This window comes from Pavona decussata, unplaced genomic scaffold (genome assembly GCF_977016875.1).
Source record: "Pavona decussata unplaced genomic scaffold, jaPavDecu1.1 SCAFFOLD_510, whole genome shotgun sequence".
In the NCBI taxonomy this organism is placed as follows: Eukaryota; Metazoa; Cnidaria; class Anthozoa; order Scleractinia; family Agariciidae; genus Pavona; species Pavona decussata.
In genome coordinates this window covers 1009854-1025318 of record NW_028145827.1, presented here as the reverse complement: position 1 = coordinate 1025318, position 15465 = coordinate 1009854, and the positions used below count along the sequence as shown (strand labels likewise).

Sequence of the window (15465 nt, the reverse complement as noted above, 5' to 3'; positions counted from 1 at the left end):
TTGATGCTAACGGAAAACAGCGATCGGCAAATGTGGGATAAACATGGTCAAGTGATCATTTTTGGCGTTCGCCTGATTCAATGAGAGCGCATGCGTAGTATTAAGAGAAAGGAGAATTGTCAAACTACAGCTAGAGCGCACAAGAGTTGACAAAATGCCGAGAGCGCTTAAGAGATTTGGAATATTTTTTTAAGAGTATTTTTATTTTTGATGATGGTTTAAATTTGAGATAATCGAGATTTACCGAGAGCGCACCAGATTAAAGGCCAACCTACAGCGGGAGTCAATCTGCCGTACGCCCTTTCACATTTTCTTCTTAAATTCGTCGATCACTTGCTCGGGTTCTAAAGGAGAGAATAACCTCCATCGAATGCTATCCAACCAGTTAAAATAAATATTTTTGGCGCTCCTTGGCAATTTCTAGTCAGCAAGGTTGAAAGCAAAAAAACAACAACAACACCAACAACAAAAACAAGCGAACAATCAAAAATTGGTTGAAAAAGTAACACTTTCACCTGTGAAATAAAATCTTCACTGCTGGCGACCCAGGTCTTCCTTATAAGGACTCCCAGATTGAAATCTCAAGCTACAGCGGTCGACTTTAGCGAATTCAATACGGCCAGTCTTCAAGAAATGTAGTTATAAAAAGTCTTCGAGACCACGACAGGTCAAAATTTATTTTGGATTTCTACGGAGAAAACGTGGCCTTAATCCGCCGTTACACGTTGAAACTTTTAGCTGAAACTTGTGTGCAACGGTTTCACGAAGTGGTGTTACACGGTGAACCTCTTGTTTTTTCACCACTGCGACCGTTGCGAGCCGCTGCAGAAGTAGAAAGTGGTTCTACTTTTCATGAAACTTGTCTCCCAACGGAAGTTCGAAAAAGTTTCACGAAACCGACCATGTTTCACGGCGCAACGCCTGCTGAAACTTGTTTCGCAGCGCCGTTGCACACAAGGTTTCGCTTTAAGTCTCAACGTGTATTAAGCCGGCATATCTGCCTTCAGTATTGCAAAAGTTAAAATTACAAACGCCAGGAAAAAGCCTAAAGAACTGGAATGCTTTATTATCCAATGTAGAATACTCACTAAGAGGTACAAACTTATGAAGGCAACTAACAGCCATCCTCGTTCCCAGAGCTCTCGCGGGATTTTGAATTAAACCACTGACCAAACAAACTGTAGGCATTAGGAACGAGAATGACTAACAGCTAACCTTAATTTGATGTGTCGCATATTTTCGAGGAAGACGGAAGACGACTCTTGCAAATGAGTGACATTAAACACGTCTCAAATTCAGGCGAACTAACAGCTGGTTTAACTTACTATAGATACATCGTTACAGCGTCAAAAGAGACGCAAATTATTGGTTACTTAACAAAAGTAAATTAAGGAGTACAAATCGGTCTACTTTAGATGATTCACAGACAGATCTTCAAGCCAAAATAAAAATTGATAAAATACAAATCTTTAAGAGTGAAGAAAGTAAATAAATAAACCTTTGGAAGCTGCAAGCAATATCGACTCGATAACAGTAAAGAGTCCTCTAACAAAAAAAATACAGGTGGTACAAATTGTTAAGCTGGAAAACCTTCGAAAAATGCTGGTAACTGCATTTCTGCTGGATCAATATTGGATCGGCTTCGAGCACTGATCTCTGCAACAAGTTGACTCATATTTTAAACAATTTCCGCTAATGACCCACCTGCGGGCACCTCATTTTTTGAGTCTTGTATAGAAAGAATCAGTAAAACCCCTAGAGCTAAGTCACAGCAATAGGCCATTTCCCAGTTACTGTGAACCTCATTATAGAAGCGAGGCTAAGTGCAAAGCTTTTGATATTAAAATTAGTTTTCTTTGCATATGAATGAAAACTAATTTTCATCGGAAATGGCCTATTAGCTGGGGCCATTAGCTGAGTCCTTAGGGGATCTCCCTTAGGCAAATGGCTGCAAAGGAGAGTAACTCTATAAAAATCGAAAAATTATCCAGCAAAATACAGTATCTTTTAATATATTAGAAACTACTCAGTTCACTTATTTAAAATCTAGCTTAAAATGCTTCAACTAGAAAAATGTGAAATATTTCTAAATAACATATTACACTGATTTTAACGGTGTATTTTGATCTAGAAAAATACAGTCGATAAAGAAGTAGACACTTTGATGTGCATTACAAAAAGAAGGTACTGCGTTGGTAGGAGTGAAAACGAATATTTGTTTTTGTCAAATAAAATTGATGAGGAAAATTGTCCACCGTAACTAAAGAGATTAAAAGCTGATTTATCTGTGTGGAAAAGATTTCTATATGCGAGTAGAAAGGTAACGTTCGAGCGCTGTGGTCAGAGGAATAGGCAGGCACAGCGAAAGTCCTTACGGTGGCCAATTTACATCATCAAAACCTAAAACCTTAAACCAGATATTCGTTTTCGAACATTAGACTTAATACAGTGCAACCCCGGTATAACGAACTGACTACTGAAGGGTTTTGTCATACCTACTACAAAAGTAAAACATTTCATCAAGAGATCGCAGAGCACCCGTACTCCTACCAAAACCGGACTCATTAATAAAACAGCTGAAACTCGAGCCTGTCCAATCACAGCGATGTAACACGTACAACACAATGGACCAATCAGAGCTCAAAAATACATTGTGCAACCGGTGTCCAGCGCGGGAAAACAGCAGACACAAAGTCACGGATGAATGGTGTAGGAGACAAGTTTCCTCTGATTGGCTTCATCAGCAAACAAACGTTAGAAGGTAACCTTAGTCAACATGGGCTGTAATTTGCAGGGACGCACTCGTGGATGCGAGAACACGACATATTAGCGCCAACACCAGCCTGCACGTGTGGCTTGTGTTCTGCAAAACGTACTTGTGTTTCCATTATTTTTCAATCAAGCGCCAGAGTAAACATGAAACTGAAGATAACCAGTTGAGTTACTCTGGGCTCCTTGCACTAATCTGGCATCGGAAAGAACGAAGGATCGTCAGATTTTTTTTTGTCAAGCCAATATGAATCCAATGTAACACAATTTTGAACATGCTGAATGCCACAGACGAGGCTGCACTGTTTTATGCTTTTACAAATCTTTGCAGTGAAAGTACATAATTCCTTAACAGTAAGTGACTAACAGTCCAGTAAAAATTGAGTAAAAAAAGTAGAGAAACTCGCAGTAAGAACACTGCTGCATTGAAAATCCAATCCACGAATTTATCCTGCAAAGAACAAAAATCCAAAGATGAGTATGCCCCAGCTTTACTACACAGGGCCTCTGTAGGCTGATGGCCTACCGATCGGCCGTCAGCTCTTATAACTCATCAAATATTTTCGTTTGTCTGTAATAGTTCAACATGCGACAGTGGTACAATATGCCGCAACTCTAATAAGAAAATAGATTACAAGAACAATTATCTTATAAAACATCGTCAAATTATTGATGATACGGCGTTCCTCAAGCGATTGCCAGTTCGGGTCTGCTAGCATAGTAGAGACGCTACAGTCTCGAGAGTAATTCCCACTGGGGTCAAAGGTTTTAACTTTTTCTTTGCCTGGTGTGATCTCCCATTTCCCTACTAGGGCTAACACTCAGGAGGAAATTCATGGGTTCGCTTAAGCACTTACTGATCTATCATTTGTTGCAATCTGATCGGCTGCACGAGCTATAAAGATTGGTTTTCGGCACTAAAACGACCTTCATACATATACAAGTGCTGTTCGGCCAATAAAACGGAACAATCCCAAACATTATCAAATATCATGATTGTATGTGGGTTTGTACGACAGCCTACACAACGTAGAACTCTTTTTTGACAGTTTTCGAACACTATTACTACCTTCAAATATACCTATCAATATTTCTTTTAACATGCATTTTTGACGTGTTTTTTGTTTTGTTTTGTTTTCTAAGTTGCTGTTGTTATTGTTTTCTTGTCAATGTTGTCAATTTGTGCAAGTTCAATCATTTACTGACAAAAACTAAAAAAGAAAAAGCATAGCTTGTAACTTAGAAACTATGAAAGTGATAATAATAATAATAATAATAATAATAACAATAATAATAATAATAATAATAATAATAATAATAATAATAATAATAATACTACTACTACTAATAATAATAATAATAGTAATAACAATCTTTATACAGGGAGCCCACATCACAAAAGTGATATTCAGTGGGGCCCTGTAGATTGAGAAAAAAAAAGTGTATCAATGTTTGTAAAGTATAGTTAATTACATAAATATAAAATGCTGTAAATTTTTGTAACTTGCATTAAAAATTATTTATAATAATATAAAAAAAAAACATATACAAGTGAGCGGTCACGTGAACACCATCGAAAGAGATCCAAACAGTCGTTATTTCTCGCAAGTATCAATCTTTGTCAAGGAAACCTCAGTATCGATTATATTGAGTGTTTGGTATTGGTATCGACTCCTCTTAGTTTCTATCGACTTTGCTACAGTAGTTGAATTTGAAAGCCCTGAACCAACTATCAGCCAATGGAAACCTTAAGCTTGCTGTTTAAGGTGGGGGTAAACGTGAATTTGAATGGAATTTTAAGAGGTTTAAAGTAGGGATAAAAGAAAGAAAATGATTTTGGGAACACCAACAGACAGTTGATACCCACACAAGAGCGCCCCAGGTTGCTAGTGGACTAACTTGGTTTCCATCTATTAATTATTAACTACAAATTCTAATTTTAAAACTTCACTAAATCTTCCATATTTCTTATTTCTTTTAATTTTACCAATCCTTCTAGAAAAACTATCTCCTCCCAAATGTACCCAAAAATCTCCCAAAAATTCACAAAACACCCCACAACATAGATTCACGGGATGAGCAGAGAGGTTTTGGATTGCTTGAAACGTGAACGAGATATTTCCATTGAACCGATTTTAAGCGGCGTGAAAACAGCTTTCAGGTTTACCCCCCGGCCTTAACTGTTAAACAAAGCACAGCTTACATGTACCACAAGGTTGTAAAAAATAACTTACAAATAATTTTAACATAGCTGACTATGAAACTCTATTTTCCTCCTGGTTGATCTTGTGGCACAGGGACGTTCCTAGTGGGTCCTGGTGGCCCTGCGATTCCTTGCTCCCCCTGAGGTCCTTGTTCACCTGGTGGACCCTGGTCACCCTTGGGCCCTGGAAGACCCTGTGCACCTAAACAACATTCCAAATTTTAGATGTGGATATCCCAACAAATTTAGTGGCACAACATTTAACTAAAACCCAAGCATTTAACAAAATGGAAAAAAATCATTTGTTAATTAAAAAGCTCTATTTAGATCACTGAATGTCAAAACTTTTAAGTTTAAAAACAAACGCATCAGTGTCTGGATGTGCTACTCTGATGTAATGCTGATGCAAATGTTTAACAAAGCAGAACAATGACTGTTACAGAATTAAGTTGAAGTTAAACTCAGCTGTTTAAGGAACTACAGTAAGTTGAGATCCAGAGATGAAAAGACATATACCATACAGTATGCCGGCTATGCTTAAGTAACAGACCAATGATTAGGAAAAATGACTGTCACAGAATTAAGTTATAGTAAAATTAGTTATTTTTTCACCATTCTCTCCGTTTGTTCCATCTTGCCCCCTCTCTCCTTGAGTCCCTGTTTGAAGAAGTGAAGAAACATTATTTTAGGCTTTCTTACAAAGGAGGCTCGGGTTTTAACATGTACATGATGAAGGTTACTAGCAGTGATTTAACACCATTATTGAATCACCAACATTTCAATCTATGTCCAATGTACACACCTTGGTCTCCCTGTGGTCCCTGCGGTCCTTGTGGACCAGAATCACCTGGTGAAAAGAATAAAATGGCATTACTGGTACAAAGAAAATCAATTTTCCATCCAGGATGTACTTGCTCAGAGGTCTTTCTTCACTACTCTGCAAAAAGTTTTCTCTGGCAAGATGTAATGTAAAGCAAATTTATTTACTTGTTCCAGAATACCTATAGCTTAAAGTAAAGTAATAATTTATTTAATGTCAGTAACATGGGGTGTGCTTGTGCAATCTCCCGACCCTTTTTGTCGCAACCAAAAATGCCGTTCCTAACAATATTTTACTTGTCTGTTGGGCAAGAGAAAGAGGGGAATAAAATGGTCCTTGAAACATGATGGGTCTCAGCAAATTTTCAAGGAGTCTCAAAATCTTGGTGTCTCAAACTAGAGTCTCCAAATCTCGAACTCGTAAAAAAACTGAAGAAATAAAGCGGGTCTCGGAATCTGGTGCGGTTGGTACGAGGCTGGCCACCATTGTGACCTAACGGTTTGAGATCCACAATCTGCATCTTTTTTTAGTTTCTGCTGATAGTATTCCTTCCCAAGACAAAAAATTTCTAAGCCCAATTTGTCTGGGACCTGAAGAACATGCTTATTGGATTTTATTTGCATGTTTTATATATAGACTTGAAAGTGGGGTTTAACATACCCTCTTTTCAATTTGGACAACTTGTTCATTTCCTCTCAAAAACCCAGTTGTCGAGATTTCATTTTGATAGAAAATTTGACCTGAAAATTCTGAACATTTAAGTCAGTCCAAAGTTTTCACCTGTTGAATAAAGCTGAAGTGAGTGAAATTTATAGGAAAATCAGCTGATGGGGAACATGGTACAGGACTCAGATTAATGACAGGCTAAAATGGAGGGTTAGAAGTACACTGTTGTACAGTACTTACCCTTCTCCCCCTGGGGGCCTGCTGGACCTTGTGGACCTGGGTAGAATTTAACATGCACCAAAGAACAGAGCTTAACAGTCAATACAAGGAGTGGAGTGTGGAGCAAAACGCAACAGTTTATGATGTAATAAATTGTTAGTAAGTATCAATGCAACTGTACAGAGGATGCTACATATAGCCAACAAGTTGGTGCTGTGTCAACCAGCAAAACTTTGTCCTAATTTGCCTGTGACTTTTTTGTAGTTTTTGGGAACTTAGACTCCTTTCAAAGGACTAGATTAATTTCAGAAGATGCTTTTAAAAGTCAACAATATGCTATGACAGAAATACGCCTGCATTTTACATTTGACAAGTCGGAAGAAGGTGCCTTCCCTTTTACAGCTGAAATTCAATCAACAGCAAGGCAATGACAAAAAAAGAAAGGAAAAAGGATAATGCTACTTTGCAAACCACAGTTGTAGGGTTTCTTTAGTAAACTAAGGAGAGACGATCAAAAATTGCAAAAAGGGTAAAGAGGCACTACATGCGTTACAAAGCATAAAAAAGAGGGGTCAATAACAGGATGCAATAATAATACCAAAAACCATCACTAGATATTTTACCTTATTTAGCAACAAATATTTGATTTTATATTTTACCTTAGCAACATACATGTAGGTCTGCACAATCATTGTTACATTACTTTTGTATGCTAGATTTATGCAAGTGACTGTTACATTTACTGCAAATTTATAAATTTACATAAAAAAAAACACATTCAAACAATTATTCTGGTTAGTTTAAATTTAAATTTCAAAGGAAACAAATTGCATTAGAAAGGGATGACTTCTTACTGAAAGGGTTTAAAACTTTTACTTTACTTTACAGCTGTAGTTTAACTATTTTATCCTAGATTTAATACACATTTTACTTTACTTTACAGCTGTAGTTTATAGTAACTACTTTATTGTAGATTAACAAAGTTTTTGCGCTAAGGGCAGGAAAACGTGAAACTCACTGTGCAGTACTGTACAAGGAAGCAGTTAATTGCTTTCGGTTTTACTCCTCATTAGCACAAGGTTTTGCAAGGTAGCGCAAGTAATTTGTAAGCAATCAAAGAGCAGAAAAATCCAAACAAAACCAGCAATAAATTAATTTTGGCCCTTAATTGAAAAGTTGCTCTTTAGGATGATAAATTTGATTAATATTTTGGAGAGTTAAATGAGAACAGATTGTACTGGCTGTATAACTAACAAAAGCTACATTTATAATTATTTATTATTAACTAAAGGTACCTTTCCCACCCTCATCCCCTTTGGGTCCTTTTTCACCCAGAGGTCCTTGTTGTCCAGGGGCTCCAGAGTCTCCTTTCTCTCCTGGGAGCCCTTGAGGACCCCTCTCACCATTTAAGCCTTGTGGACCTAAAATAAAAACCCAAGATGTCCCAAAAGATAGATTAGACTCTGAGAATGAAAATTTAATGCATGAATATTAACAGATTATAATATTTTAAAAACCTCAAATACTGGAATGTAAAGGGCCTGATTTAAAAGCCAAGGATTTAGCATGTGAGAATCTCTGTTAATAAAAAAAAAAATGTTGTGATGACTTTCACAAATAAATATACCAGTAATATAAAGAAGCATTTCAGCAAAGACCTAAAAAGAGTTTCCATTCATGCCTGAGATGTGGATATTTTCTGAAACCATAGATTGGCTCTAAATATTCTCAAAAATAAAAACACGAAAACAAGTTCACAACAAGAAAAAAACCACAACTGGTTCAACTTGTAACTGGCACAAGTTTCCCCTTTGGAACTGCTTGTTTTATATTTGCTTGCACCAAAAATGGTTAACTAGAATAAGCTGTATTTTGGTTTATAGCATCAACTGATAAGCAATCAATGGATAATGGCCAGTTTCTAAATTACTCTTAAATTTAAAATCTGACTGTTAGTGCATTTAGGGTTAGAGGTTAGTAAGTAACAAGTACAGCTGTAGTCTTCCAAATCACATTTCACTTTTATTATTTTATTTAATATTTACTGATTTATGATAAATGGCAAGTGTTTAGTAACCATTTCTATAGGTTTATTTCTGTCATTTGTTAACATTTCAGCCAGTACCTTGTCCCCCCTGATCCCCTGTATCACCCTTTTCACCCTGTGGACCTTGTTTTCCTGGGTTCCCTGTATCTCCTTTTACTCCAGGGACCCCAGGAGAACCCTTTTCACCAGTTTTGCCAGGTTCACCTAAAGGACGGGTTAAATTGAATGAAGAAAATCAACAACCAGGTTTGGGTAAAGTGGTGTATGCAATGTGCTAGTCCGGTATTAAACATAATATTCAAATTGAAAACAAAGAACCTAGCTCAAGAAATATCAATTAAAAGAAATTGGTCTTTTATTTGGAGGACTTTCATATTGCATCAAAATCCTTCACATCTCTTGTCTGTCTGTCCTCCCTCTCCAAACTACCACTTTAAACCAGATTTTGTCTGTTAAAAGTCTGAGTGGTTCACAAAATCTCAATGTTTCATATAATGTTTGAGTTAATTTAAATGGTTACTGTAATTCTATATCAACTGATTTATAATTTAACACTCTCAATGTTTTACCTAGTTAAAATAAAAATTTGAACAGACCAATGTGTTATGCATGTCTCAGCTTAAGATTTGTCCTGTTTTTGAGAACATTTTAGAGGGCAAATTGGTGTAGAAAGTGAAGTTAAACCCAAATAACGATGTAAATTATGATGAACATTTACTGAGTTAATGTTACAATAAATCTTGCATGGTTATGACAACGTATAACAAAGATCAACTCCATGTGTCTTTATTTTTAATTATTTCTTAAGTCAGGGTTTTTAAAAATAAATTTTAGAAAATTATAAAATATTTATTTATTTATACATTTTTATTGAATCAACTTATAACTTTTAGTTTGACATCATCTACCTTGTATCCCTCTTTCCCCTTGGGGTCCTTTTTCCCCCTGGGGTCCTGATTCCCCTGGGATTCCCCTATCTCCTTTTTTGCCTGGTTCACCTTTATCACCCACTTTGCCAGGAGGACCTAACATAACAGGTTTCAAGAATAGTTATTTCTTTAAATTTAGCAATGCACTGTCTTAAGGGAAATCAATAATTAAGGACATTCATGAGGTTTATTGATATAAATATTATGAAACCCAGGGCCTGGGAAGGTGCATCCTCTAATAGAAATGCTTGCACATTTGAGAACATATTGATTCCAGACACATGGATATAGTGGAAAACTTTTTAACCTGCCTGGTTACTGTGATCTTGGTCATAGAAATTGAGATCTTGTTAAGTGGGCTAGCCCATGCTTTCTTATAAAAGTTGATTCAAATTTTTACCAAGGAACTAGGAGTGCATGGGCCAGCTCAGTTGACTGTGAGCTTATAGAGAACCAAATATTTTCCGACATGTAATACCATACAACTCAGTCAACTAGAAATACTTCAAGGCTCAGGTAATAACTAACTGATCCCATTATTAATCTTCTAGCTAATTTTGCAACCTTTGTTTTCTTGGGAATGGAAAATATCTACCCCTGTGCACACAAATAAATAATTAAAACTATTTTTACAGTGACACTTAAGTATGATTTAGAATTTAGAATTTTCTTAAGGCAATCATGGGCTTAATATTATTTTCCATGTTTAATCATACACGTTTAACGTTCATAAGCAAATTAATCTTTTATTTTTTTAAAGTCATGGAATTTTTCGGTCTATTTTATTATTTTAATTAATCTTCATGAAATTAACCATGTATTCAATATTTACATAAGTTTTATTAGAAAAATATTGAAACAGCTACTCTTATTGAATAATTCCTACTCATGTTTGAGTAAGTATGCTAAATTGATTAGTTTTATGGCACTGTTTAAATACTCTCATTATACGCTGCACAAAGAAGCTTTCAACCCCAACGAGTTGGGAATTTAACACGGCTGCCACGTCGACTGCCACGAATTAACATGCGTGACACACACAAGAAAATTATTTTAAAATTCTATACAATACGTTTAATCGTATGAGTAAAATCTTCATTTTCTGGAAATGAAAATAAAAAAACAAATTAACGACAAATTGGTTGGCGTATATTTGAAACTCCATTTCCGTCAACAGTGAGAGCGTCAGTTCGTCTTCAAGACAACGTGACATGTCACGACAATTAACTCCATGAAAAGGATATGAAACAATTTGAACAGATCGATAACAAATGTATAAAATTTAGGTAGTGTAGTTTGTTGAATAACTGAAAACCAAAGGTTAATTCTTGTCACAAAATGGAAATTTTCATGAGTGTCATTGATAACGTCCAGACTGAAAATGCCTGCTTAGAAGAAGAGAAAGCCGGATACACTCAGAACATGCTCAATACCTGTGGCTCCGGTTTCCCCGTGAGGACCTGCAGGACCTACAGTAAAATAAATCAAAATAATCGATATTATGAAAGTAAGATCTAAAACGAACAAAAGGAAATAATGTAAAAGATATAAGCTTAGCATTAAAGAAAAGAGCAGTAAACGTAGTGCACGGGGACCGCAATGCAAAGTAACTGATCTGTACCTCTTTCTCCTGCTTTTCCAGGGGGGCCTTGGCATCCTACGAAATTAAAACGATGTAAAAAGCATCTTAATATGAACTAATCGAGAAAGAAAGAGCGTCTACATGTTTTTGTCAAGATTTAAGTTTTAAATAAAATTTTAAGCGGCTTCTTGACCGCACCGACCAGCTTAACTTAAGCTTTATTAAACACTGGTAGCATAGCCTAACCGAATGCATTGCAAAGCATTTCAATTGCCAAGAAAGTGTGTCAGCTTTTAGAATTATATTAACAACAAATCAGAAATTTACCTTTGATTGGAATATATCCATAAAGCATTGCAAAATTCATTGCCATAGAGGAAGTGGCGATTAAAAATATGAGCAACTGAAACACAGAAAAGCCTCCCGCGCCAGACGTGTCTGCGGTGCGGTCTTTCGCTGCTTTTCTCCCCGTCATAATTCTGCACCACAATCAGATGATGTTTTGTCTTAAAGGCTCTAAAAAGAGGCCTATACAGGTGGAATCTATAAAGTAGTAAAGTTGTAGAGTCAGGCCCGCTGAGAACTACACTAGAATTCACAGGAATGAAAATATTTTGACCGAATCAGCAGTCTGAGATCTGGGACCAAACCAAAAATTTTATGTACTAGTTCTCATTCTTCCACGACCAAGTTTTGGGAACGCCTGCTGAAAACTAATTTGCTGATGAATGTAAAAGTTTCGGTGGGTTACGGAAGGTTATTATATTTCGACGAAGCCACCATTCAGGTATTGACCTACAAGTTGTTTCGTTGCTAAGTCGTCGACATGAAAAAGCTATTGTCGATGAAGAAAATGTCGAAATCTGCCACTACCAGCACGGAAAGTGTTCTCAAAAAACATGCAAGTGAGCCAACCGTTGCTTGGAATCTCCTTGAATCATCACAGATTGTTAAGAAACTCAAACCAATCGATTACAGCTGTCCAAAGCCGGCTGGACACACGAGATTTGTCTGTATCTCGGACACACATAACAGAACAGATAGGATGGACCATTCTATTCCTGATGGTGATGTTTTAGTTCATGCAGGAGACTTTACAAACTGTGGAACAAGGGATCAAGTCATTCACTTCAACAAATTTTTGAGCACTTTAAATCATCCTTACAAAGTGGTGATCGCTGGAAACCATGACATTTCGTTTGATCTTGACAGTTACGACTCCTTGTGGACTTACTTTTCAAGGAAAAGAGAAGATCCTGAGGACATTCGTCAACAGCTTACAAATTGTATATATCTACAAGATGAGGAAGTTGATGTACTTGGATTTCGAATTTTTGGCTCTCCATGGTAGGGGCTTAAGTTGTCATTTTTCTATCACAGAAGCTTGTAATTGTTTTATTTGTGTAGCAGCTGGTATTGATTTTAGGGTTGAGGGTCTGTTATTTTTCTTCTGTTTTATTGTTAATGTACTGTATTTAATATAATTATAATTCAAACAAAAAGGTTTCGCTACATACTATCGTCACATACTTTTATATAGTATAATTGTATTTTGCTTTTGTCACGGCAAGTTTTAATATTATAAAAATCTATTGTTGTCGATAATGATATATTGTGAACTGTAAAATTATTAAGGTGAATAATTCATTGTTAATATTATTAAACGATAATAAATCCACTTTTCAATACAGGGCTGTATTTAAAACCTTTATCTTCTATGACATACCCTTGAGCATTGGAGTTTTTCTTTTCCAGGACACCAGAGTTTTGTGATTGGGCCTTCATGAAGGCTCGTGGTGATCCCATACAAGATATGTGGAACAAAATTCCAGATGGGATTGACATTCTTATCACTCATGGCCCACCCCTCGGTAAGAATTAACCATACCTTTTCATAATTTTGCTGTAATCATTCTTATGTCAAATGAACAGAGGAAAACAAAGCTAATTAATTAATGTGTCCACCAAATTGACCCATGGAGGGTTGTCTGAGTAAACAAGTTTCATAAATTCAACACATGTGCAGGTACCTTATTTTCTTAAGACATTTTCAACCAATTGGGAACTTGTCTGTCATACTTGCAAATCTGGTTACAGCAGGTTTGTTGTTCAGACATCCTTTTATGTAAGAATGAAGTGGCATTACTAAAGGTTGACTGACCATTGAACCTCTCATAATATTGTATTTTCCTACAGGTCATGGTGATCGTACATTTTCAAATGTAAGAGCTGGATGTCTGAATCTCCTGCACACGATACAGTCCCGTGTTAGGCCCAAGTATCACATTTTTGGACACATTCATGAAGGTAGGCTTGCAGTTAAGGTTTCTCCAAACCTTCGTGGGGCTTAATTTTTATTTTTTGATCAAATTAAAGTAAATTACTTAAACTTACATTTTTCAAAAAGTAAAACTTACGCCGCCCTGTATTGGCATCTCTTGTGATGTTGCCAAAACTCTAAAAAGGAACAAGACTTACTCTTACCTTAATAACGATATCATTATTTATTGAAGAGAACAACATAGTATTAGTTTGTTCCTAAACCATCTTCAGCCATAAAATTAGTCTTTATGGACATGTAAAGGATGCGATAAATTAAGCTGGCAGCATAATTAAGGATAACAATATCCTTTTGAAAGTTATACACAAGAAGTAGTAAGATGTGTTGGAGTTGTCCAGTTCATTAAGTGATGGATGTCCTCAGTACTCAAGTTTCGGAATAAACCAAAACATGTTTTATCTCTTATGAATTAGGTAATTTTTTTTATCGCCTACAGGATGGTCAAAAAGGGATTTTCCTGGCTATTACTTTGACAGAAAAACAAATCATTAACACCACTTAGGAAAAAGAATCCATGGATAATTTTTTCACTTCTCCTAACACTTAAATTAGAAACAGCCCTGACCTGGATTTAAAGAAAGAAAGTTCTAAAAACCTGGAAAGAAAGTGTCAGCTCTGTAAATTATTCTGTACTTGGAAATTAGATAGGTAAGGATGCTGCTGTTTTTCTTGAATGCAAAAAAAAAGAGCAGAGGGTCTGAAGGAATGGGGAACAAGATGGCTGACATTTCAGAGGTCCCCTACACCTCCTTTCTGCACACTACACAAGGCAGATAGCAAACATACAGACGATACTTTATTTCAGGGATGATTCTATAACTGCACACTTTCACTCTGTTTCAGGGTATGGAATAACTACAGATGAAGTCACAACATTTGTTAATGCCTCATCAGTTACAATCCAGTACCAGCCCTTCCATGCACCTATAGTGTTTGATCTTCCAAACAATTCAACTCATGAACAAGCTGGAAACTAATTTGAACATGTTTTAAAGCCCCTATTCAGATAGTGCCAATTTTTACCACAATTGTTTCTAATCTCGCAATCTGATTGGCTAATTTTCCATTGTCGATAAGAGACTAGACAACGCTGCTCACGTCAATCAACATGCGGAAATTTTGACAGTTATTGTAAAAAATTTCTTTGACGTTGATATTGTGGTAAAAAACAAATCGAATGTGGTTTAGCGTTGTCTGCACTCTTATCGACAACGGTATTCATCATCAAAGTGGTCAAAATTTGTTGTGGACTCACGAGGCGCACAACATTTTGACCACTGTGATGACGAATATCATTGTCGATAAGAGTACAGACAACGCTAAACCACATTCGATTTGTTATATGGTACTTGGCAGTTGGACACATTGGTAATTATATTTTTTGCCCTGGTCCCTATGAATAGTCACTTCCTCCAAACATAGTACTTAGGCACTTTAAATAAAACAAATAACAACAAACAACAGAGGAAAATGGTCTTGCTGTAACTGTACCTTCAGAAAGAAAGTTCTTTTATTGCCTGAAGGTCACCATTCCATAGTATGTACATGTATAAGCAATGTCTGAACAGGCTCTGTGTCATAGATATTGTTGCTGTTTGATTAGAGGACTAAAACTATAATTTGAAATATTTTTTACATGTTTTTGTTGTTATTCTTGTTGCTGCCTTAGCAGTTAAATTATACCTAACTCAACTGTTAATATTATTATTTAAATCTATTTAAAATATCGTGATTATAATAATTTTTAGTGTGCACTACACTTCCTATATTGCATACATTAGATGAAGAAAGACTTGCAGCAGGTCTGTTAAATTTGTTTTACAATAAACATTATTTTAAGAACAACAACAATCCGATTTAAATAACTTAAAACATAAAAAACCTACTAC

The 15465-nt window shown here is 36.1% G+C and overlaps 2 protein-coding genes across 3 annotated transcripts; one reads left to right on the top strand and one right to left on the bottom strand.

Annotated features, from left to right (window-relative positions):
* Positions 1–1046: 1046 nt before the first annotated feature.
* On the bottom strand, positions 1047–11857 carry LOC146450094 (uncharacterized). 2 transcript variants are annotated; one of them, XM_085100786.1, is made up of 11 exons: positions 11563–11857; positions 11275–11310; positions 11087–11122; positions 9633–9749; positions 8803–8928; positions 7973–8098; positions 6699–6734; positions 5775–5819; positions 5585–5629; positions 5004–5174; positions 1047–3220 (listed from the first exon to the last, which is right to left on the bottom strand). In XM_085100786.1, exons 1-10 carry the CDS (start codon positions 11708–11710, stop codon positions 5035–5037), a joined length of 855 nt encoding a protein of 284 aa, XP_084956912.1. In that variant the 5' UTR covers positions 11711–11857; the 3' UTR covers positions 1047–3220; positions 5004–5034. The 2 variants fall into 2 exon arrangements, with proteins under 2 accessions (XP_084956912.1, XP_084956913.1); XM_085100787.1 differs by lacking the exon at positions 9633–9749.
* A 78-nt stretch (positions 11858–11935) lies between these two features.
* On the top strand, positions 11936–15211 carry LOC146450093 (metallophosphoesterase MPPED2-like). Its single transcript, XM_085100785.1, has 4 exons — positions 11936–12582; positions 12991–13106; positions 13432–13542; positions 14420–15211. The coding sequence occupies exons 1-4, from the start codon at positions 12062–12064 to the stop codon at positions 14551–14553; spliced, it is 882 nt and encodes a 293-aa protein (XP_084956911.1). The 5' UTR covers positions 11936–12061; the 3' UTR covers positions 14554–15211.
* The last annotated feature ends 254 nt before the right edge of the window (positions 15212–15465 follow it).

Coding starts and splice junctions, on each gene's coding strand:
- LOC146450093 (XM_085100785.1), top strand. CDS start 12,062: ATGAAAAAGCTATTGTCGATGAAGAAAATGTCGAAATCTGCCACTACC. Junction 12,583..12,990: donor CGAATTTTTGGCTCTCCATG/GTAGGGGCTTAA, acceptor TTTCTTTTCCAG/GACACCAGAGTTTTGTGATT. Junction 13,543..14,419: donor TTTTGGACACATTCATGAAG/GTAGGCTTGCAG, acceptor ACTCTGTTTCAG/GGTATGGAATAACTACAGAT.
- LOC146450094 (XM_085100786.1), bottom strand. CDS start 11,710: ATGACGGGGAGAAAAGCAGCGAAAGACCGCACCGCAGACACGTCTGGC. Junction 9,750..11,086: donor CGGGGAAACCGGAGCCACAG/GTATTGAGCATG, acceptor CTGTTATGTTAG/GTCCTCCTGGCAAAGTGGGT. Junction 5,175..5,584: donor TGGAACAAACGGAGAGAATG/GTGAAAAAATAA, acceptor AATGTTGTTTAG/GTGCACAGGGTCTTCCAGGG.